Below are 24088 nucleotides of genomic sequence, written 5' to 3' on the forward strand. Positions count from 1 at the left end.
TTAATCCACTGTGCTACTGCTGGACTCCTTCATCTTATTAATTCTATATCATTCTTATATCATATTATTAATTTTATATCATCTATCATCTGAAAAAATAGAATTTTTTTCAGAAAAAATGAAATTTCAGCTAATCTGATTAAACTGACAATTTAAATTTTGTAACATTTATGAATGCTATTGTTTACAAAGACCTTACTATTTCTTTTACACTGTGACACATAATTTTTCATCTCCATAACATATTTCCAGGTACTCTATATGGTAAAAAGTTATAATAGACATATTCAAAATATTCTCAATGATTGGCTAGAATATTACCAGTGAAGTTTAAAGTGTAAGTGACCATGAGTGTCTTAAAAAAGAAAATAATTCTATAAGAAGTAGAGATGAAACCTGAAAGTCCCCTCAAAGCTCTTAGTTCTATACTTTGAGTTATTTTCTATTAAGCTAAAAATTACAACTATAGTCATTAGTAGAAATCACAACTATCAATAATTCCATAATTTCCCTATGCATTTTACTACTCTACTGCTTTCATAACTTGTTATGCAAGGTTATTCATCTCCATAATGGTCTACTGCTAAATACATGTCACAATCCAGGATAAGACAAACACAAGTGTAACTATAATAGTGACCTGTAATATAGTTATCATTTTAAAGTTATCAATGAAAATTTATCTTAATTAAATTATTAATAAAATGATTAAATCAATATAGTTAATTTTCACTTCAGTTACTGAACATGGACTTTTACTTCTCTTGAATATTGAGGCCATAGTTAACACACTGTATTATGTGTGATAATTAATGCCCAAATTAGGCATTTTAAGAATGACCATGTCTTATGTGTGTTGTTTTCCTCTGTCACTCTGAAAACCACAGCTATTTTACAACTACTTTATGGTTCTACAAAATCAAGCTCTATCTGCTGTCACCATCACTTTTTTCTTGAATAAACTAGTGTCAGTGGTTCTGGTTTCCTGTCTATCTCGGTGATAGTGTTAGCATTATTTGAAGCTTTGGTCTGTGTTAAGAAAGCATTAAATAGCATTGAAAATAGAAATGGGGAAAGAATGAAGACTTTAAGACTGGTTTTGAGAAAAGCTATTTGAGACTGTAAATGAACAGTAAGTAGTAAAGATTAGAAAAAAAAGGGGGAAAGAATAAATTTGAAAACTATGCCAGAAGTTCATATCAAATAAGCTAAATTTCCCCATATACACCATTTTAATTCACTCTTCCTATAATTCCTTAAAATCTGTGTTGTTATATATTGGTCTGAGAGACAGAAAAGATTCTATAAATCCTTTTAAAATTAAATTTAAACATTTTATGAGAGGAAAAACGGAGACCAGAGCACTACTACATTGTGTTTAATACCAATGGTGAAACCTGGGTTTTACACATGCAAAGCATATATTTTACTTCTAAATTCCCCTTTACCCCATAATCCATGAATTTAATTATCTTTCAAGCAAAAGTTTCTTAGGTGCTGACATATACTAGAGATGGCTAACTTTAGTACTGTCAGGTCATAGAAGTATCACAACAGATTAACTAAAAGCGTGATGATGATTTTCTAAATAGTATTTATCATAGAAGAGTCAAACTAAAGGTTCGAGAAGTATCCAAGAAAGTGTTTCAGATTGCTGATGGACCTATTAATCAAGGCTCAACATGACCCAGTATAAGAACTGAAGAAGAAATTATGGTTAAAAAAGAAGAAAAAATATGTATATATATTTTTTCTCCTTTTTTAATCAAATAATTTATTCTAAAGAGTATGTGTATATATATACATATATATGTATGTATACATATTTATATATATTTCTCAGATTATAAAAGAGCAAAGTTAGAAAAAAGGCTTCCTCTATTAGATGGCTCAGCCCAGTCTGATGAATAAATGTGTTTCAAATATAATTTTTAAAACATTAGTTTTTCCATTGTTGACTGATAAAAGAAGAAAACTGGTCAACTCTAATATGAAATTTTATTTTTTAAATTTTCTCCTAGTAGATATGAGAGGTGGCACAGTGGATACATTTTCTCCTAGTAAAACATATCAACAAAAGGGAAGTACAATATTTTGTAATGATGACTGTAAATGTAGAGAAAATTCAGTAAATTAAAACTGATTAAGACTTATGTGAACTGCTTTTCAACTAACTTTATTTTATTCTTTGGAACTGCCATGAAGTAAATTTATTTCATTTAGGAATTTAATTTGATTTTAATTATATAGTACTCTACAGACACTGGCCTTTATATGTTAATGGGTTACTTTTATATGTGATAGGCATATCCATTAGAATATTTACATGTTAAAATCATAATCTTGTCATAAACTTTTAATTCACAAATTAATCTATTATTATTGGGGAAAGTAACTGCATTATACTTCCATTAAGTAGTCTTTCTAGAGACAATTTTTCTGTTTTCATTTGTAGAGAGAGGGACTGAGGGAGGGAAAGGTAGAGAGCACAGCACAATTGTAGCATTCATGGAGCTTTCCTGATATTTCTATGGTGTTTCTATTTGGTTTTGAGGCTCAAAATGTATATTCTGTATATAGTAAGGCATGTACTCTACCAGGCAAGCAATATCCCAACCTCATATATATATATTTTTTCTTACAAAGCATGGTGTGAAACACATTTTTTTAAATTTTATTTTATGGGGGGGAGTGGTTTACAGTACAACTACTGACACATAGGCACAATCTTATCTCCCCCAGGGTAAGTGTCCACTCTCACCCCAACTTTGGATCTTTTCTATTTTCTATCATCATACATCAAGATTCCAAGACTTTCCTCACCCTCTTTCCATCCCTCCCCCACCTTTCCAAACACAGTCTTTGACTTTGGTGCTATACACCCCATTCAGTGCAAGTTTCACCCTTTCTGTTCCTATTTTTTAAGTTCAACCTGTAAATGAGATCATCTGGGATTAAGTGGTCTTCTCTTTTTGGCTCCTCTCATCTTAACACAATGCCTTTCACTTCCATCCAGGATAAGGCTAAAGGATGTGATTTCCCTGAAGTAAATTTTAAATTATTTTACTTTTATTTCATTGTATTCATTTTTTTTACCAGAGAAAGGATAAAAGAATGTTAGGTGCACCTTTTGTAAAACTTTGTCCTTTACCTTTCATCATTCACTATGCTTCTCTTGACTTTAATCTTGTCGTCTCCTGAGTCCTGGTGAAAACTATAAAACAGATATGCATATTCATTATCCACTTTATATGTTACACCATTAAAAACAGTATTTAAGGTGAAAGAGTGACAGAAAGAACCTTTAGTCAGTACTTTTAGATGTGTGATCTCAAAGTTCAGTTTTTTCACATGCTCATGACAAAATAGTCCCATGGTCAAATAAGCTTAGCAACTCTGTACCCTTATTCTATTCTGAAGATTAACAATTAGAAAATTTCAAAATTAACAATTAAGATAGTAGTATAATAAGAAGCTGAGACAAGCTGCCACACAGAAACCTGCTTAATAATGAATTTCAGTTTAATAATGAATTTCCATAACTAATTTGACAAATGGATTCCCTTTTCTGTGTATTTGTTATGTCTCTTGTGTTCACAAAAAATGTTTAGGATTTTAAAAAACACACACTACTAAACTACGCAAAACTGAACTAATGTTCAGAGGGGATGGTACACAGGCAGAACTATCGATATTTGCTAGGGTTTCACTCAAGTAATTTAAAAAAATTATTTATTTACTTACTTACTTTGGAAGAGATGAGAGAAACTGATAGAGAAGGGGAGATAGAATGGAAGAGAGAAATAGAGACACCTGCAGTTCTATTTCACCACTCAAGAAACTTCCCCGCTACACGTGGGGATAGGAGATTTGAACGTAGGCCCTTGTACACCATATTGTGTGCATTCAACCAGTTGCACAATCAGTTGGCTCTGGTCACTGGAGTATTTAAACAGAAGAACAGAGAAAATAATTTTGAAAATCTAGGTTGCTATTAGACATTAGATATCTTATCTTTTAGACTAATCTCCAAGATAGGGAGCATGCAAGCCTGGGGTACTATTGGTAATCCACTAGAGAGTGAAAAGAAACTAATGGGAATTGTATTTATTTATACTGTTTTAATGGGTAATACATTATTATGTATTGGTTAAGTAAATATACAATTTATTTAAAGCATTAAGGATATCTGATCCAAACAGTCTTCAAATTTATTGAAAAATGTAACAAGGAAAAATGTAAGAAAAGGAAAAATGTAACAACAACAAAAGGAAAAATGTAACAAAAACCATATTGCAGTGCTGAGCTTTTTGTGCAAAGAACTATAAAATACAGAGTTTTAAAAAATATTGTGAATATATTATCCATGTATATATGTTTACTTTTGTACACATGTGCATATGTGTGTCTAGCAATTGTGGTAGTACTTGATTTAGGTATAGAGAGAAAGACAAAGAGTAGCATTAGAAACTACTTTTTATTTCTCAAATAATACAGTCCTTCATTACCTGATATTAACCACATAAACACTGTAGTTCCAATTTTGGAAAGTTGAATTGAGCTAAAAAAAAAATACAATGGAAAAGTATAAGCTTTGGTAATGCTTTTAAAGAAAAAAAAACTGAATCAAGTTTCTTCCCTCCCAAAAGATAAGCTGTTATTGGAATAAGACCCTGGGAAAAATCCCACAGAGTTAGAGGGGTGAAAGAAAGGTAAAGATAACATCCACCAGATCACTATATGCCAAGAACTTTACAAATGTTATTTCTTTCAATCTCATAAAAAAAAATGAGATAGTTAGTATTGGCTCCCCCTCCTCTCTTATTATAAAGTAACTGAGTTTCAAGGAGATAAAAGAGCTTGTCTAACACAACCCAACTGAGTAGTGAAACCCAAAAAGAAAATCAACTCTATCAGTAAATATATTTTCATCTCTAGTTAATATTACAGTGGGCCTTTGAAAATTGGTCTTCTCATTAGTTATGACACTATGGACTTAGCTAAAAGAAGATGCACAGGGAAGATTAACTACAAAACATTTTTATAATCTTCATTTAACAAATGAAGGCAATAACACCCTCCCACAAACACCCCCCCACACATATAGTTATTATAACCTCATAAGAAAATTTGTAGTAAGACAATAATAAATTACCAATATAAATCTATAAATAAACAAAAATAAGTTCAGCATTACCAGGGAGTATATTAATTATTATGTGGTTATGTAAGAGTCATAAGAAGGTTAGCACCAACTTTTTTTTAAACAAAATAATTAAATCTTCTCAATAAAAATATTTTCCATGAAGCATTGTCCAATACAGTAACAAGAGAGAACTTATTTGCATAGAATTCCTACTTAAATATTACTTCCAATTTTTTTTTTTTTGCCTCTAGGGTTATTGCTGGGTTTGGAATCCACTACTCCTGGAGGCTAATTTTTTTCTCTTTTGTTGCCCTTGTTGTTGTGGTTATTATTATTGTGGTTATTATTACTGTTGTTGTAGTTGGATAGGATAGAAATAGCGAGAGGACGGGGAGACAGAGGGGGAGAGAAAGACAGACACATGCAGACCTGCTTCACTGCTCGTGAAGCGACCCCCCTGCAGGTGGGGAGCTGGGGACTCGAACTGGGATCCTTACACCAGTCCTTGTGCTTCACACCATGTGCACTTAACCCGCTGCGCTACCGCCCAACTCCACCCCAAAATTTTTAATGCCTGTTTTGCATACATTTAATGTAAATTCTAGGAAATTCTGGCAAGAAGGTATTAAATTACCTTCAAGTTGCAAATAGTAACAATAATAATCAGAGATACCATCTCTCTCTATATATATATTTTATCAATTATCTTCTTGGGTAACTTGTTTCCTAAACCAAATCAAGTAAAATTTAGGCTTGGATGAGAATAATCCTTCCCATATTGAGAGCCAGTTCTTGTCCTTTATTCACATGTGCATCTTTCTATCCATAAGCAGATTTTACTTACATGTATAACAAACATTATGCTTGAGTATAATCTGTAGATTAAAGAATCTTTTCAAGAACTACAGAGTTTGAAGGTTTAAAACAAACAAAAAAATTTACAAGTTCACTTACCCATTCTGCCACCTTTCTCTGTACTTTTACCTCAGGATGACGAAGAGTATTTTGTATCACTAAGGAAATTCTATAGATAATTCCATCTGTCCATTGAAAATAAGTTTTAGTTCATTAATTGTATTTCAAATTGATATAATTATTGATTTAAATTAGGGTGATACAATTTCATGAAATTTAAATGAAAGATACATATGTATATACAAACATATATATATATACACACACAAGTATATATAGATATATAGGGAACAGTTCTGAAATATTTGACTTAACATTGATTGACTTTTACAACTTAAAATGAGTTCTATTAAGTTTACTATTATAATGAATGCATTATCCCTAAATTCTCATCTTTCCCATTTTCTTGTTTTATTTGTTTTTAAAAAATGATTAACAACATCCTAAGTTTCAGAAGTACATCATTATAAATCAATGCCTATTTATTTATTAATCTCACCAATCTTTATTTTTTTCAAAATTTTATAAATTTCTAAGAATGATTTCTATAATGGAGAGGGGCTCTTATGTGGGATTTGATTTATTTTAAAGAGAAATTATCACTCCTTTGTTCATTATAAAAATGATAAGGAGTTTGGAATGTGAAGATTTGAAAGAGATGATGAGAACAAGCTGACTAAGAAACAATGGGCAAGCACACACTTGCTGCCCTACATCCTTTATTCTTTCTCCTCTTTATCTTCTCCAATAAATATTTTCATTCTTTCGGTATAGGACTGAAATTTATCAGATTTTCCCCCAAAATTCTGTAAGAGTCTTTTTTTTATAAAAGGAAATAAAGAAAGAATATTAGTATACAGAATTTTAATTGGGGTAATCTGCTTTATAAAGAAAACCTTATATAAATATAATGTTCAGCTTCAAAATATTTTTGGAAGAAACTTTAACTTTTTAAACTAACAGTAGGCTTTGATAATTTACTTTTTCATAAATCATCAGGGCTTTATCACACCATGTCAAATTATTCAGATAGAAAGAGGGGTACAGAGCAAGGGTGAAAGATACCATAGCATGGAAACTTCCCCCAGTGTAGTGAGTAAGTCACTTAGTCTGGAACCTGGATTATGCACATCACAAAACAAACATACTCTCCAAATAATCTATCTTTCTGGACATTTAGTAAATCTTTTATAGGAAACCTTCCTACAATATATATATAATGTAAAAATATGCTTTTTAAAAAATATGGTAGGTTATTTGGTTGGAAGGGGATAGAATTCATTCCTGTTGCCTTCCTTTTCTCTCCCTCTCTCTTGCCACTAGGGTTTTGCTGACATTGGTGACTGCGCTATGAAGCCATAACTGCCACTGGCTATTTTATCCTTTTCTTCTTTCCCTGATATGACAGAGAGGAATGGAGAGTATAAGAGGACATAAAGAGGGGGAGACAGAGAAATATTAGCAGTCATGTTTCAACACTTGTTATACACCCCCCCTGCAAGTGGGGAACAGGTGCTTGAACCCCACTCCTTGTGCATGGTAGCATTTGTGCTCAACTAGATGCACCACTGGCTAGCCTTGTCAATCATCGTTCTTCATAGCTCAAGTTTTGGGAAGTCCAAAGGGAAATATCCACAGCAAATATAGGGACCGATGAGTACAGAGAGGGTGTATCAGTGATTTATCAGACTTGAATGCTTAAGGCCCCAGAATCCAGTTTAGTTTTCAGCACCACCATAAGCCTGAGCTGAGCTTTGTTCCAGTCTCTCTTTTGAAAATAAATAAATTTTTTAAAACATAAGATGTAGAAATAGTTAATTTAATATGTTGATAACGGATTTAATGATTTGAGAGAGGCAGTAGAAAAAGAATGTCAATCATCTCTTTTCTGAAATATGGAAATTTATAAATCTACCAGAATGCAAATTAAAGTTCCCTAAGGGTATGCAAACCAGAAACATGTGCTGAAAGTCTCTCTTGGATATAACAATATCAATATATGAAATAAGTACATGCCTAAGAATAAATGAGTTTAATTTATTCAGATTTGAGTATTTCAGCTCCTAAAACACTTTTTGGTTCGATATTCTTGTAAAAAGTATTCTAAATAAAATTATTTGGAAAGTATATTTAAATATATTATATTTAAAACCAATGATAAGAATCCAAAACAACAACAACAAAAACTTTTACACTAAAATGACGAGATTTTGAAAAAAAGTCAAACTGCAGTGGTCCAAGATTTTATATTTCAGAATTCATGGTGGAATTGTGTGCATATTCACTTGTGTCAGTAGGTAACTGAAAACTACCACTAGATGGAGATCTAAAGCAGGTGTTTGCTATAAGTGTTATTTTCTCGCTCTCACGAAAATAATATTAAAAATAGATATTTCAACCACCATTATTTCTAAAATTTTATAGGAGTTACTGAGTATGTCATATATTTTCCTTAAGTATTTCCTGTCTCAGTTTTTCAACCCATTCTTTCATAAAAAAGAACATCCAATATCACAGGTAGCCTAAATCAATTTACATAGTACTCTTTCTACAGTTACACTGCTTATGGCAAATAAAATATGTGGATATAATAAGTAAACTATCACCTTGTATAAAGATAATCCTGAGTTATGAATCATTTTCAAATAATTTCTTCAGAATGATGTATATTTATAACTTCTATATTATAAATATATAATTTATAATATATTTATATATTTATTCCTCAATAGTGAGGAATATTTATATATTTAGCCAAAAAAAATCCTCAGCATAGTCTAACTGTAGAACTTATTTGATTTCTTGCAATAATACAGGCAACATATAGCTGTGGGATATTTCCATAAGTGAATTTTAAAAGCAAAACAAAACTTCCACTGAAAGTTCAAAGAGGGGTTAAGATTACAGAATTTTATTAGTTTAAACATTGTCATTGCAGAAAATGAAAAAAAAAAACACTTTAATGGAGGGAGGCAGCTCAGAGTCTAGAATGCATTCCTTATTACATGAAACTCTCAGTTCTGTCTATTGTACCATGTATAGTGGAATTGTTTCTTTATGTTTCTCTCAGACTAAATAAATAAGTAATTTTTTAAAAGAAACTGCTGTGCAGATTTTTTTTCCCATATCAACCAAGCCAAGTGGTCTTTTTTTTAAAAAAAAATTATCTTTATTTATTAGATAGAGTCATCTAGAAATTGAAAGGGGCGATAGAGAGGGAGAGAGACAGAGATATATCTGCAGCCCTGTTTCACCACTTGTGAAGCTTTCCCCATGCAGATGGGGGCCATGGGTTTGAACCTGAGTCCTCGAGTATTGTAACATGTGTGCTCAAGCCGGTGTGCCACGACCTAGCCCCCAGCTTTTCCTACAGATCTAACAATTCTTATAGCATCTCAATAGCAAAGCTATTCACAAATCTTAGTGTGTTCCTGAGATATCAACAGATTTATCTATTTTTCCTAATAATGTATTCAAGCTAAAAGAATCTGGCATATATAAGTATTTCGATTCCAAATTATTTCTTCAACCTTATCACCAGAGAATTACATAATCATAGGATCTATCATATGACTGGAGTCCATTCTAATCTACCAAAACATGTAAGCAACCTAGCCTATAAAGCTAAATTGATTGCTGCATTCATGCACAATATTCTAAGCACATTTTTTTGAGTAGCTAAACATTTGTGAGAAACTAGAAATGATACTACGTTTATGCTTATGAGTTAGGTTTTTAGAAGAGTCATAAGAACTGCTGGATTTACTTCCTTACTTGACTGCTTATGTTAGAAATTTAATATTCCATAGCACTAGAGGATATAAGCACAGAGGAGATGATATGAAATAAAAACTAATGCAAGAACTTTTCTGGTAATGTAATGAAAGAGGTACACATATTGTTTGTGGGGATATCTTAATTATCATTTATATCCTGAAATAAATTTGGCCTAAAGTAGCTTAAGATACGGTTCTCTGGTGGGGGTGACAGCATAATGGTTATGCAAACAGACTCTCATGCCTGAGGCTCCTAAGTCCCAGGTTCAATCCCCGCACCACCATAAGCCAGAGCTGAGCGGTGCTCTGGTGTTTCTATGTGTGTCTCTCTGCATCTCTCTCAAAAAAAAATAAAACTAATAAAAAAAATTTTAAAAAAAAGATACGGTTCTCTTAGTATATGATCTAAGGCATACAATAAAACTCCTGATCAGAAAAAATAACAAAGAACTTAGTACAGAGAAACAGAAACACTTCACAAAAGTCAGGAAATCCCATTTTACTTATGTGTTAAAAGAATATTTTTGATTGCCAACATTATCAATTCTTGTTTCTTCCTCTGAACCAATGTGTCATGACTAAAAGTCTCAATAAAATCTTTGCTAGTTCAGAGCTTAAAGGACTGGATAAGGTAAATAACAGATTTGATATCACAGCTTATCTTTTTCACAGTGAACAGAATAGGATTCTTTAAGATCAGTTCCTATGCCTATCAGCTCCTAAGCCTGAGAATGCTTACTCTATTAGTTTCCCAAAGGAATAGGAAAAAAATGCCATGAACAGTATCTGTAATTGCTGATAGTATGTGAAAGATATTAGATAGGCTAGAACTTAATGTCAACTAGTCTTATTTATTCACAAGGTAAGTGATTTTTTTCAATAACTTTAAATTTGACAACATAAAATATCTCAATTTACAGAATATTATTCTCCCTTTTTTAAGACAGATAATGGTTTCATGCACAGATGAAAAAAAGCAATAGGACATGAGGTGACTATAATAACATTGTTTTTATTATGCTCATTTTTACTTCTGTGCTAAAAACAAGTTCTGGTTTCATTTTACAATAATGGTATAAATTTTTCTACAAAATAAAAATGTTTAAATTAAAAAGTTAAAATTCTATTAAATAAGTAGTGTAGGTGGCTCAATGATATAATGAAAAGTGTTCAGATGTATAGAAATTCAAGCACATAATTCATCTTGAGTACACAAGATGACTTTTGCATAGATTTAAATATATTTAAAAGCTAGGATTATTTTTATCAAGAGTCATCTGAATTAGCTTTTTTTTCTTTAATGTGGTCAAGTTAAAACCATTTTTAACTGATTCTAACATTTGCTTGCTTTGTTGAAATGCCAGTGAAGGTTATGACGCAGAGAGAGATGGACTAAACAAGGCTCTCTTCAAGAATGTCAAAAATGACATGATTGAGTGAATACAGTCCTACTCTACCAAGTCAAGGACTCTGAAGCATCACATAAACGTTCTTGGGCAGTAGAGGATGTGCCAGTCCTAGAGGGAGAATGTCACAGTGGCCCTTTGTATATTCATACAAAGAGCAAAATACTTAGAATTATAATATCCCCATCTGCTGGCGGCAGTCCATGTGAAATATGCTCTGGAAACTTCAGCTGTTGCTGTTTTCACGGGGATTGCTGGAGCTTTTTGCTCTTTCATAAATCTCCTTGGTGTAACTACCAGAATAACCTTAAATGCTTCCTTGAATCAATGCCTTTATTACCTTAAGGAAATTTATATCTATGTTTCATGCAACAGATTCCATATTTCCAATTTAAATGTCCTTATAGAAGATTATGTATGTCTAAAAACCAAAATAAAAAATGAACCATGTGGGCTCATTTTCTCTAGGTTTTTAGATCTTTGGTGACAAAGTACGGATGTCTTGGATTCACAAAGTATAGATGTCTTGGATTCACGAGCTAAGTGATTATGGATGAGAAAATTCCTGTTTCTAGTAGTTCTTATTTGTGAATATTACTGTACAAAACAGTGGTAAGGCCACTGTTTTTCTTTAAAAAATAAAATGGGGGGCAGTGGATGGTGCAACTGGTTAAGCACACATACTACAGTGCAGAAGGACCCAGGTTCAAACCCCTGGTCCCAACCTGCAGAGGGAAAGCTTCACAAGTGGTGAAGTAGAGCTGCAGGTATCTCTCCATCTCTCTTCCTCTCTATCTCTCCTTTAGCCTCTCTATTTCTCTCTATATATCCAATACTAATTAATTAATTTTAAAAAATGAAGTCCTTAAGTCTAAAGTACCAAAGAGCTATGTGTTTCATGTAGGTAGCAGATTAAATAATAGTTAAAAAATTACCTCAAATTTCCACTATTCATCTCTTATTCGATGCAACTATTAAATTTGGAAATCAGAAATAATATAAAGTACATAAAATGAGAAAAATGCAAAAATATTCAAAATTAATTGAGGTTCTGTTAGAAAAAAATGTTTATGTGATTTAACTGATATAAAATGATTTTTGTTGTTGGTGTTGTTGTCATCATCCCCAAGACTTCACCATTCTACATTAAGTTTTTTACAAAGAGAGAAATGGGTATGAGGGTAAGGTACAATAAGGATGACATGGACACAAGGACCATGGCAGCAAAGCCTCCTCCAGTGTGGTGGGGGCCAGGCCTAAACATGGGTCATGAGCACGGCAAAGTAGGTATACTATGCAAGTGGACTATTTTGCTGACTCTAAAATGACATTTTAATCACTATTCAACAGAAAGCAGAATAAAGTATTACAGATAAAAATTGACTTAAATATCTCAACTATCAACATAAAAATTCACTTCTGTGAGAAAATTAGTTTCTTTTCATGAAATCCCTTGTAGCCTATTTTGCTATAGACAATAATCTGGAAAGTTGTCACAAATAATTTTTCTCAGTTCTCATATGTAAAACAAATGATTTCCTAGTAAGAGTTTTCTCTTGGGTTATCTTTGATAGAACATTTAAATAAAATTACATAAAAGTAATAGAAATGTAATATTTCCCTGATATAATAAAATGTAATATTTCCCTGATATAATAAAATTAAGTGATATTTTACTAGCTTCAAGAAGGTACAAATGTGAGGCTATAGGGTGGCATACCCTTCAGAGCATACATGCCCCCAAATGCAGGGTGAAGCAGTGCTGCAGGTCTCCCTCTCCTCTTCCCCCTCTCTAAAACTCTCCCCTTCTATCCTTCTCTAGCCCTCTCCCCTTCCTCTCTCTTGGTATCCCTTTTTTTTTTAATTTGATAGGAATGACAGAAATTGAGAGAGAAGGGAAAGATAGAATGATAGCGAGAGAAACACAACACTGCTTTACCACCTGTGAAGCTACTCCCCTGCAACTGAGGACCAAGGACTTGAACACATGTCCTTGTACATGATAACTTGTGAACTTAACCAGGTATGTCACCATCCAGCCCTATATTTTATTATTATTTCTTTACCACCATGTTTATCACTGGGGCTCTGTACCTGCGTGATGAACCCACTTCTCCCAGAGGCCATTCCATCCCACCCCCCCTTTTCTCTTTTATTTGATAAGACAGAGAGAAAATGAGAGGGAAGGGGAGAGGAGAGAAGAAGAAGAAGAGAAGTAGAAGTAAGGAGAGGGGAAGGAGAGGGAGAGAAAACAAATATACCAATTACTTCCAATGACAGAAACTTTTGGAACATTAGATATTTCTACCTTTATAAATCAATTTTTCAAGCTTCTAGTTATAAACAAGTCATGGACATGAAAGGTACAGCATGACAGCTATAGTAATTGAAAACTGCAAAGAAAGTAGATCTTAAAAGTTCTAATTACAAGAAAAAAGGTTTTTATTATCGTTTGCTGTCAGAAATTACCTAGTCTTATTGCAGCAATCATTTTCACAATATATACAAAATATTTAATTACTATGATGTGCACATAAAACTAATAAAAGGTTACACGATGTTAGATATAATGTTGACCATTTGTCCCCAGGAGAAGAATTTGAGTTTTCAACATGTTAGGCATACTGGAAATAGAAAAGGTAATGATTTCTTACCATTGCTTTGTTTATCAGTTCTGTTAGTAACAGGCATGTTAGTGGTGACAATGGGTGATGTAGTACTAGGAGATTTCACACTAGCTGGTAATAAAGATGAGAAACATGTAATTTTGCAAGGAGCACATGACAGTTAATATGGACGAACAATCTATAATGCATGATGTATAACAGAGGAGGAATGGAAACCATCCCTTGTCATTACAGACAACAATGTTATAATGCACAAAATGGATCAATGCTATCTATGGCACATTAAGAAATTAGTTCACATGGCCTTTAGTGTCTTATTACACAAGAGTCTGTAGTTGGCACAGATCAGCAGGAGAAAGAACATTGAGACTCTAGATCTATGTCTGCCATTGACAGAGGCTTATAGCCACAAAGTACCCTAATTTTTTTCCAAAAATTGGTTTCCTAATCTTAAGGAAAGATTAGACAATACAATCTACATAACACTATGAGCTTAAAAATTAACTAAGTCAATTCAATTTTTGATATGCTGACTATAAAAAATATGAGACCCCTGAAGAAAATATGTTTCTCCTTGAGGAAATAATTTAAGAAAAATGAGAGAATGAAATTATAGGTTTAATTAATTAAAGGTTAGTTTAATTAAATATTCCAGTAATGTTGCTGAATACTGATGATTAAAATCCATAAAGGCAACTTTTATAGTAAATACATTTTCTAAGAATTATGTTATAACTATTTCTATGACCATATTAAAAAGTTCAAAGATTAGATGCTTAGGTTTTGATATTTTTCTTTTTTTTTTAAAGATTTTACTTACTTATTCATGAGGAATATAGGAGGAGAGAGAGAAAACCAGACCTCACTCTGGCACATGTGCTGCTGTGGATCAAACTCAGGATCTCATGCTTGAGAGTCCAGTGCTCCATTCACTGAGCCACCTCCCGGACTACAGGTTTTGATATTTTTCTTGAAGATTATATTTATGTATATATGTAACAAAGTAATCATACATATAATTTTCCTTTCATTTATCTTTGGATTTTTATTTGCATTAGATGTGCATCTACATGTACAAGACCACTTGTAGTATATTTAATTTTTAGTTAAATTTATGATATTTAAATGATTATGAAGCATCAACCTTTAAAGTCTCCTTAGAAAATAGTAAGTTTCTTTTCAAAATATGCAACCCTAATTATGATAATTTTCCATTCCAAAGTGATACATAATAATAAAAAGAATGGGTATTCTGCTTAGCCTTTATTTTTAAGTTCTCTCTCTCTCTCTATATATATATATATATATGTACAGTATATATATGTGTGTACATATATATTAAATATAAGTTATAAGATATTTATTTTCATGTGGAAATGCTTTTTGGTCATTTTAGGACTGGGATGGGGAAACTTAAAACATCATATGTCTTGGCCTGGCCTAAGGAGGAACTACAGATACCTCAGGTTACAAAGAGAAGTCAAAATTTTAAAAACAATTATTTCAGATTTTAAGCTATATAAAACTGTGGGTCCTTTATATTTTATATATACCTTAAAACTATACTGAGCTTTAGAACAAAAAGTAATCATTTATTTCACAGAGTACTCATTGTTTATAATACTGAGAAATGTCTCAAAAAGGAAACAGATAATAAGCTATACTACTTCTCCCTTCCTCTCTACTCACAACTGGAGCCACAACAACTAAATAAATAAATAAATACCTTAGGTTTATATTTATTTAGTCTCACTTATAATCTCTGTCACATGTTATGATACTCTTGATAAGAGCTTTTACAAAAGGCATGGTCATGATTCCTAATGTGATACACAGAGCATAAAGAAATATTTAATAGATTAACGCATGAAAATGAGTCACAGTAATTAGGAAGAGCAAAGACAAAAGTAAAGCAAAATATTTATATCATGGTTTTGAAACTGATTTCAACTATGCATTATTCAACATGCAACTATTTAGTAAATAATTAGAACCCTAAACTTAGTCTTTATGTATTGTGACAGTTAGTAACATTACATTAATATTAGTTTATTATAGCCACTTTAACATTTAAATTATATTGTACATAAGAAATTTTTCATGTCTTCCTCTTAAATATAACTGAATATAAAGCTTGATTCTTCCATTTTTTAGACATAAAATAGTTTCAAGATCTATATGATGATATTTTTCTGCACTCTGACAATATTCTTAAAAAGAAATAGAAAGGAGAATGAAATGAACCCTAGTTTAATAGCATATACCATTCGTACTTTAAACACTCTTCTTTCTTGAAATGTGGCCATCTAGTATGTGAAACATTCTTTCTACACACTGTGTGTACTATGTACACACACAACTAAAGCTCATCCAAAAATTCTTCTGTTTTGATGGTTTCTAGCTTCTTGGTTGAAAATTAAAAACAGACAAACAAACAAAACAACCAAAACAATGACAACTACATCACCAAAACAGCAAGGAGGAAACAGATCACAGATGATGACATATGGTTCCCTACCTTTGCAGAGGGTCCCCAAGTCTGCACAGCTGGCAAGTTCCGCTGCTGGGAGTGGGATCAGGTAGGAACCTTGACCAACAAAGAGACATTATATAAGCTTATAATTTAATGTTTTTATTCAGAAACAAAGTGTGGATTATTTTTGCTGATGTAAAAGAACCCTAAAGAGTTCACCAATAATACTGTAACATCAAGAAGTTCTATGATATATGCCATTCAAATGTAAAATCAGGTTACTAAAATTCTTTCAAAATGTTTAATTTGATTTGTACATGAGAAAAGAAATACTGTTGCCCTAAACATGTGTTTAAAAAATTAGGGCATTTCATATAACAAATTACAAAGCTCTGGTGAAAATTTATACAGATTGTAATTGAAAACCTGCAGGGGTCAACTTGACAAAAGATGAAGCAGGTCTGCAGGTGTCTTTTTCTCCCTATCTATCTCCCCATCCTCTCTCAATTTCTCTATCTTATCTAATAAAAAACAAATAAAAAAATTAGAAATTACTGTCTGTTCTTTGTGAAGACTCATGGGCTCTAGAAACCAGTATCTAAACCTGAGTCACACACAAGTAGATTCTTCCAACTATTACTAAAGATCTTCTAGGGAAATTGTTCATGGAGGTCACATAACTTAATGTTCAATAAATTGTTTTAAGGAAAAGAATGATGTTATAACATGAAAAAAAAGACACTTCTAAACAAATCATTTCTTTCTAAACAAGAATGATAAAATTAACCATGTATAAACTATAGAAAAATACAAAAATATTAAATATATTAATCCAGCTTTCTGGTCTTTTACCCAGCCATGACATCATTTCTCCAGACAATAACTTGGATCCACCTGCATATCAGATTTCAGGCTCAGGGGGAAAAAAGAAAAAGAAAAAAAAAAATCTGGGAGTCAGGCTGTAGCGCATCAGGTCAAGCGCATGTGGCGTAAAGCGCAAGGACTGGCTTAAGGATCCTGGTTCAAGCCCCGGATCCCCACCTGCAGTCAGTGAAGCAGGTCTGCAGGTGTCTGTCTTTCTCTCCCCCTCTCTGTCTTCCCCTCCTCTCTCCACTTCTCTCTGCCCTATCCAACAGTGACATCAATAACAATAATAACTACAACAACAAAACAAGCGCAACAAAAGGAAATAAATATAAAAAAAATTTAAAAAACTAGTATAACCATAGGCCCTTTGGAATATAACTAAAATATGCCTACTAGCCAACTACAAAATGGAGGACCCTCCAATTTTTCATCTGCACTATCCAAACTTTAGGTCCATGATTGTTCAACAATTTGTTTGGCTTCGTATGTTAACTCTCTTTTCAACCACTGCTGGGAAATTGTGCAGATGCAGTCACATCTGCCATGTTGTCCCCTCAGGCTATTGCTAGTTCCCGGGAGAGTTGAGACTTTCTTGGAGCTCTTGTTCTGCCATGTTGTGCCCTCAGGGCATTGTCTATTCCCTCCCCCCCATAGTTGAAATGCTTTGGTTACTCCTCCCCCTTCCCATTCTCACAAGAGTTACTATCCTAGCCTGGAGTGCTATGGTTACTCCTCCCCCTCCCCATTCTCAAGAGAGCTACTCCCATAAAAGCCTTTCTTCTTCTGCACCTCTCTCTTGCTGGCTTCTTCACTTCTGTGTTTAGACGCAGGAAAGGTTACTGTGTGAGGAAGCCATTTTTGCTACCTCCACGTGGCCCAACCTGCTTCTCTCTCACCCAACTCTGAGGTGCCAGCACAAATAAAGATTTGTGTTCCCTCTTCGCTCTGGATCTCCTCTCTCTCTTCTCCGCAGCGCAGCATGACAAACCACCAGGTTCCAGGTGCTAGCAGGATGCCAACCAGACTTCCCTGGACAGACAACCCCACCAATATGTCCTGGAGCTCCACTTCCCCAGAGCCCTTCCCCACTAGAGAAAGAGAGAGACAGGCTGGGAGTATGGATCGACCTGTCAACACCCATGTTCAGCAGGGAAGCAATTATAGAAGCCAGACCTTCGACCTTCTGCATCCCACAATGACCTTGGGTCCATACTCCCCAGAGGGCTGAAGAATAAGAAAGCTCTCAGGGGAGGGGATGGGATACAGAGTTCTGGTGGTGGGAATTGTGTGGAGTTTTACCCTTCATATCCTATGATTTAGTCAATGTTTCCTTTTTATAAATAAAAAAATGTTTTTAAAAGTAGTAAAAAAAAAAACCCTAAAAATTTCATTACCTATCCCAACTATTTATGAAATTATTAAAACATTTATTAATAGTTTACTGTTTATAATTGGAGTTCTTCAATATTTTACATAAATGACAAGGATTTTTTATATGTTAGTTCTTTTCTATGCCCATGTTAAAATGCAGTAAGCAGTAGAAATTATATTCTCTACTTTGAAATGATTTCTGATTTTAAAATGAAAGTCTGCATTCCATAGATACTATCAGGCTCATGGAACGTTAGTCATAAAATTATTTTCTTATTGCTTACTGTACTATTCGTTTTGAGAATTTATTATCATAAATGGTAAGTCACAAGGTTCCAGAAAAAAGTAAAGGTTAAAATGTTAATAGAATGTAATTCTTTGTCATTTATCGAGGTTTTGCTTAGCTAAAAAGCTTAGATATAATCTGCTACAGGTATTTCCTGCTCGTTAATAAATGACTTGAGTTTGCAACTCTCAAAGCTGATGATTAAGCAGCAGGAAACTCCCTCTCTAGTTATTAATCCTGACGCACAGTTCAGGATATCTCAATCTACAGAATAGTGATTCTGAATGTCATCATGAAATGTCAATAAGATCATTAACAACAATGTTAAAGGAATTCAAATATACTGACTTTGTAAGCTTGTGCTACTCCTACAAATGAAATCATTTAGATAGCTAAGTTCCAAGAGCATGAGTTGATGCACTCTGGTAACCATAAGCCTAGGAAAAGGATTCTTAAAGACAACATGATTTCTAGACTGTCCATGTTTATCAAATACACACAAGAAACATACATAGATCGAGAAAGATATCACTGCATTGTAGCTTTTGAGGCTTAAACGTTGGCAAAGAATAATGCCCTACCTGGTGAGCTATGTCTCTAACCTTGACTTTCTGATATAATTTTCTTCAAAGTCACATACTTCTTTGCAGCTAATTCTATGACTAAAAGGTATATACAGTCAACATATCAAATTCAATCTGATAACATTAAGAAACAATAACAAAATATCATTTTTCTTCTACTTGAATCAGCCCTAGAATAAATATTTAAAATCAACTTACCTGCATATAGATATTGGGTATAAGTTTATTTTAATATGATTTGTGTTACATAAAATTATTTTCCCAAATATCTTGCATTTAGCTATTTTCAGTAATAACACATTTAAATCCTGCTAAGGATTAAACAAAGTGAAAATTTGTTGATCCAAATTATAAGTGCTCTTCTTCAAACAAAAAAATTGATAATTACTATGGTTAAAATTTATATTTTAATCAATGTTTTCATTCTATTAAAGAGATAATGAATTACAAGATAGTAGTTGTCCCACAAGTACAATCTACCTCTCTGCAATAGGTGTCTGCACACCATTTCCACTACCAAATATCAAGGTTTATCATAAAACAAGTAGCTTTGATATTTAATAATGAATGCCCTTCATTTAGGTGGTGGTTATTTATGTAAGTCTTTACTGAAAATCACTCCAAGATAATAAAAGATCATATTTTCCTGTAGCATTTCCTGTAGCATTATTAAAAGCAATAATATTAATTTATTTAATAACAGTGTCCACATTTCTATTTGATATACATTAATTGTAGATGCTACTATATTAATGATAATCTATGTGATGTTTTATAGTGTACAGAAGACTTAAAAAATGATAAAATCTAAAGCATTGAATAAGGATGGTTTTTAAATACACACACACACACACACACACACACACACACACACACACACGTACATGAGTACATTCAAAGAACATTACCAAAGGTAGAGAGAGACTATACAGCAAACTTACCACAGCTAAGGTTGCTTTCAGCTTTCAGAGCTAGTGTTGGGATACTCCAAAATTCATTTTGCCAGTCGACCACATTCCCTTTCACATTACAGCTGAGGTTGGAGAGGATTTTAGAATTCATGGTAAAATTCCAAAGTCGAAAGTTATAAATGTCCCCTTTTAGAGAGGCAATTTCATTTTGATTAGAGCCCAACAACAATTTCCCATTCCCAGGAATAACTGTACTAATGGTAGAATCACATGGAAATTCTTCATAGTTCCTTTTGAAATTTACACCAACAGAGCCCAAAGAATTATTCCAGACCATGCAGAGTTGCTCAAAACTTTCTGTGAAAATGTCTTCTTTATCCTTTACAGATAACACACTGTTAAATGAGCATTTTGAGCCAGAAATGGATAGAAAGTGGCCATTCTTGTCCTTTCCAAAACTGAGCAGTTGTGTAAAGGATGTATCTGAGTAGGAGAAAGCTATCCATTCACTGTCTTCCTTGTCAACTTTGGTTGCTTCAAAGCAGAGTGTAAAAGCACTGAGCTCTGGAATAGAGATACTTTTTGCAGCAGATACCTGGTAAGCATCTAGAGTTTGGGGTAAAATGACTTTCTGATTCCTTAAGGACACAGCAACTAGAAGAAATCAGAATGACAAACCAAGTTAATTTCAAATATGGACTGAGATGCAAAACATGACATAGCCAACCCCAACAATAATCTCTAATTAGCTTTTACTCAGTCTTTTCCACATCACTCTATTTACCCTGTCTAGTCACTATCATCCACTTTCTATTACCAACAAAGAATTTATGAAAATAACAAGAAACCCCACTGATTTTAGCTTTCAATATATTTTGCTCTCACATAGAAAACTTTGAGTTTATAGCCAGGAAGCTGACAACAAATATTTTAAAATACCCAATATAATTATACTTAATATATAAAATATATATTTTAAGGAAACTATCAATAACAGTAAGCTTGTTTATAGATTTTTATTTTTATTTATTTTTTATATTTATTTATTTTCCCTTTTGTTGCGCTTGTTGTTTAACATTGTTGTGGTTATTGATGTTGTTGTTGTTGGATAGGACAGAGAGAAATGGAAAGAGGAGGGGAAGACAGAGGGGAAGAGAAAGACACCTGCAGACCTGCTTCACCGCTTGTGAAGTGATTCCCCTGCTGGTGGGGAGCTGGGGGCTCGAACTGGGATCTTTACACTGGTCCTTGCGCCTTGCACCACGTGCGCTTAACCGCACTTAACCTGCTGCGCCACCGCCCAACTTCCTAGATTTGGATTTTTTAAGACTACATTATTTCTCAAATAATTTCTAAACACAATAACTAATAGTTGTATTTTCTCATCTACAATGACCTTTCATGCTTCCCAAATATTCCTTTGTTGCCCTCTTCCATTTAGACACCTCACATCCTTCTCACTTTCCCCATCATCAGTTTCAGAAACACAGTAAAAGCAAATCTATAGATAAGGAGTTCAGTTTAAGTGACAGTGAAATTGTAAGCAAAATTTTCTTTACATCTGGGCATTTGAAGTGTTTTTTTATGGTAAGAAGCAGAGGTTAGGAGGCCAGAGGACAGAGATTCCTATATGCCAAGTGATCTCAGACATTTTATCCAACTCAGTCTATCTTAGTCTTCTAATTTGGAAAATGAAGGGCAATAAAACTAAATTCACAGGCAGTCACTAAGAATTAATTAAGTTAATGCTCATAAAACATTATGGCAGTGTCTATGCCATACTCAACATATAGGTATTATTGACTACTGGTATACGCCTACTGAATTCAAAATGAAAATGTATTTTTACTAGTCCAGCTGTAGCATATGTGAAACAATTAATTTGGCCATAATCTAATACAATAGATATTGTGAAACATGGATCTGAGAAAAACAGCTCTCCTTAAAAATCCAATATTAGGTATCACATAAATTCTAGCTGGAGAACATTTCCATTTTCATACAAATATTCAGGTTAAAAACTCATTGTGGAATTTAAGTGAATGGTGAGCTTCAGTTTACACTTTAAATATAAAGTAATTTATTTGCCTATTTGCCCATACAACATGAAACCAATTTTATATGTATGAAAATAAAAAGGTTATAAATAAATGTCATAAATATTTTATTAGTGATTACAACTGAATCATGATGTACATGTAATTCTTTTTAAAATTTAATATTAGTGAATTAATAGTGGTTCACTTTGCTTTTTTATTTGTGATTGTATAGGTAATTCTAATTTGCTTCATCTAATTTTCAAATTGCATGTAGTATTTTGCAATTTAAAGCATACCAAGTGTGTTTCACTTAAGTATATATATACCTAATGTTAATCAAAACAGTGAACAGTGAGGAAGATACAATTTATAACTATGAGGGTTAGTTATTTTCGTGGCAATACCTTAATTTAAAATTTTTGATGTTACTGAGGAAATGTTATTTTACAAGACTGTTGGTAAAGTACCCTTATGCTTCAATGTAGGGAGTTGGGTCAACCTCTGACCCATAATCTGTCCCCATAGTAAGCAGATTATGTTTCTTTTTGTCATATATGGCACAAAGTTGAGAAGCTCAGGAGGAAAAAAAATGCAAATCTAAACTTCATAGTCTTGGAACCTGAATCTTTTAAAGCAAAGACTGACCTAAAGAGAATAAGATTATATGTATTTTAAATATATTAATCTAGCAATACTTCTGCTAAAAATGTATTTTATCTCTTTCAACTAGTCTTCTTCATAGGACTTCCTTCAGGCTGTTATTTATTGCCTTATGATATGCATTCACCTTTTTATTTCAATTTATATAATGATTTTCTTTACTTGTTCACTAAGATAGCTCCTTAAAGGGGGTAGTATTTGTAAAAAAGTCTAATATAAAATTATTTCTAAGTAGGAATGCTTTAAATGTTCAACAAAGAGATGCTAGACTCATTAGCTGTGGAATATCTTGTGTCTCCAAACAATCTAAAAATGTACTGCATATAAACAATATAAAAAATTTAACACTACTGTAACCTAATTGTGAATCTGGTAACTACATATGCTAATGAGAATGCTCAGAGAATATTAATAGACTCTTGCTCTTACATTCTAATTGTAATTATTCACATTCACATAAAAGAACATGACTCTATCTTCATGTCCTTGTTTTTACTGTAGAGCATGTTAAATGGAAGCAGAAGTTTGGCGCTGCCTTTGGTTTACATACCTCTGATGTAGCTGGCATTGAAACCTTTCTTCGGGATGCTAAAGTCACTTGAAAAGGACACATGCATCTCATTCGCACTTGAGTTAAATGATAGGCCTTTGGCAGTTGCTCCACAAAATTTTGTCTGGCTCTCTCCATTATCAAGGGATAATGAATCATAAATGCAATTGGGTGCTTCTTCTATGTCAAAGTCATTAAATGTTATCTGAATGATATAGCCCGTGGGGGCTTGGAGGGTCCACATGCAAGCCTGGCTGTTAGGGTAGTCATTAGGGTAGCATGGAGAAGTGAAAGTCCCAGAAGGATTGGAAAGGACAAGCCTGCAGTTGGCACATCCCCACACTGTTGGCCAGACAAAAGAGAGACAAAGAAAACGACTGAGATCAGATGCATACAGTAAACCAAAAATACCACATACTGGGTACAAATCAAAGTAAACATTTAAAAATACCAAATACAATCATAAAAAGAAACAAA

The 24088-nt window shown here is 33.0% G+C and overlaps 1 protein-coding gene across 1 annotated transcript in view; it reads right to left on the minus strand.

The window, feature by feature from the left end:
• Positions 1 to 24088, minus strand: part of ADGRG6 (adhesion G protein-coupled receptor G6) — a 192553-nt gene that overhangs the window by 66205 nt on the left and 102260 nt on the right. The window contains exons 3-9 of the mRNA XM_060190831.1: positions 23612 to 23953; positions 20393 to 21016; positions 16389 to 16457; positions 13898 to 13981; positions 6101 to 6186; positions 4509 to 4561; positions 3152 to 3214 (exon numbers count right to left, since the gene is read on the minus strand). Of these exons, the coding sequence (XP_060046814.1) occupies positions 3152 to 3214; positions 4509 to 4561; positions 6101 to 6186; positions 13898 to 13981; positions 16389 to 16457; positions 20393 to 21016; positions 23612 to 23953 (1321 nt within the window). The remainder of the gene's footprint in view (positions 1 to 3151; positions 3215 to 4508; positions 4562 to 6100; positions 6187 to 13897; positions 13982 to 16388; positions 16458 to 20392; positions 21017 to 23611; positions 23954 to 24088) is intronic.

Source organism: Erinaceus europaeus, chromosome 4 (genome assembly GCF_950295315.1).
Source record: "Erinaceus europaeus chromosome 4, mEriEur2.1, whole genome shotgun sequence".
NCBI classification, from domain to species: domain Eukaryota; kingdom Metazoa; phylum Chordata; class Mammalia; order Eulipotyphla; family Erinaceidae; genus Erinaceus; species Erinaceus europaeus.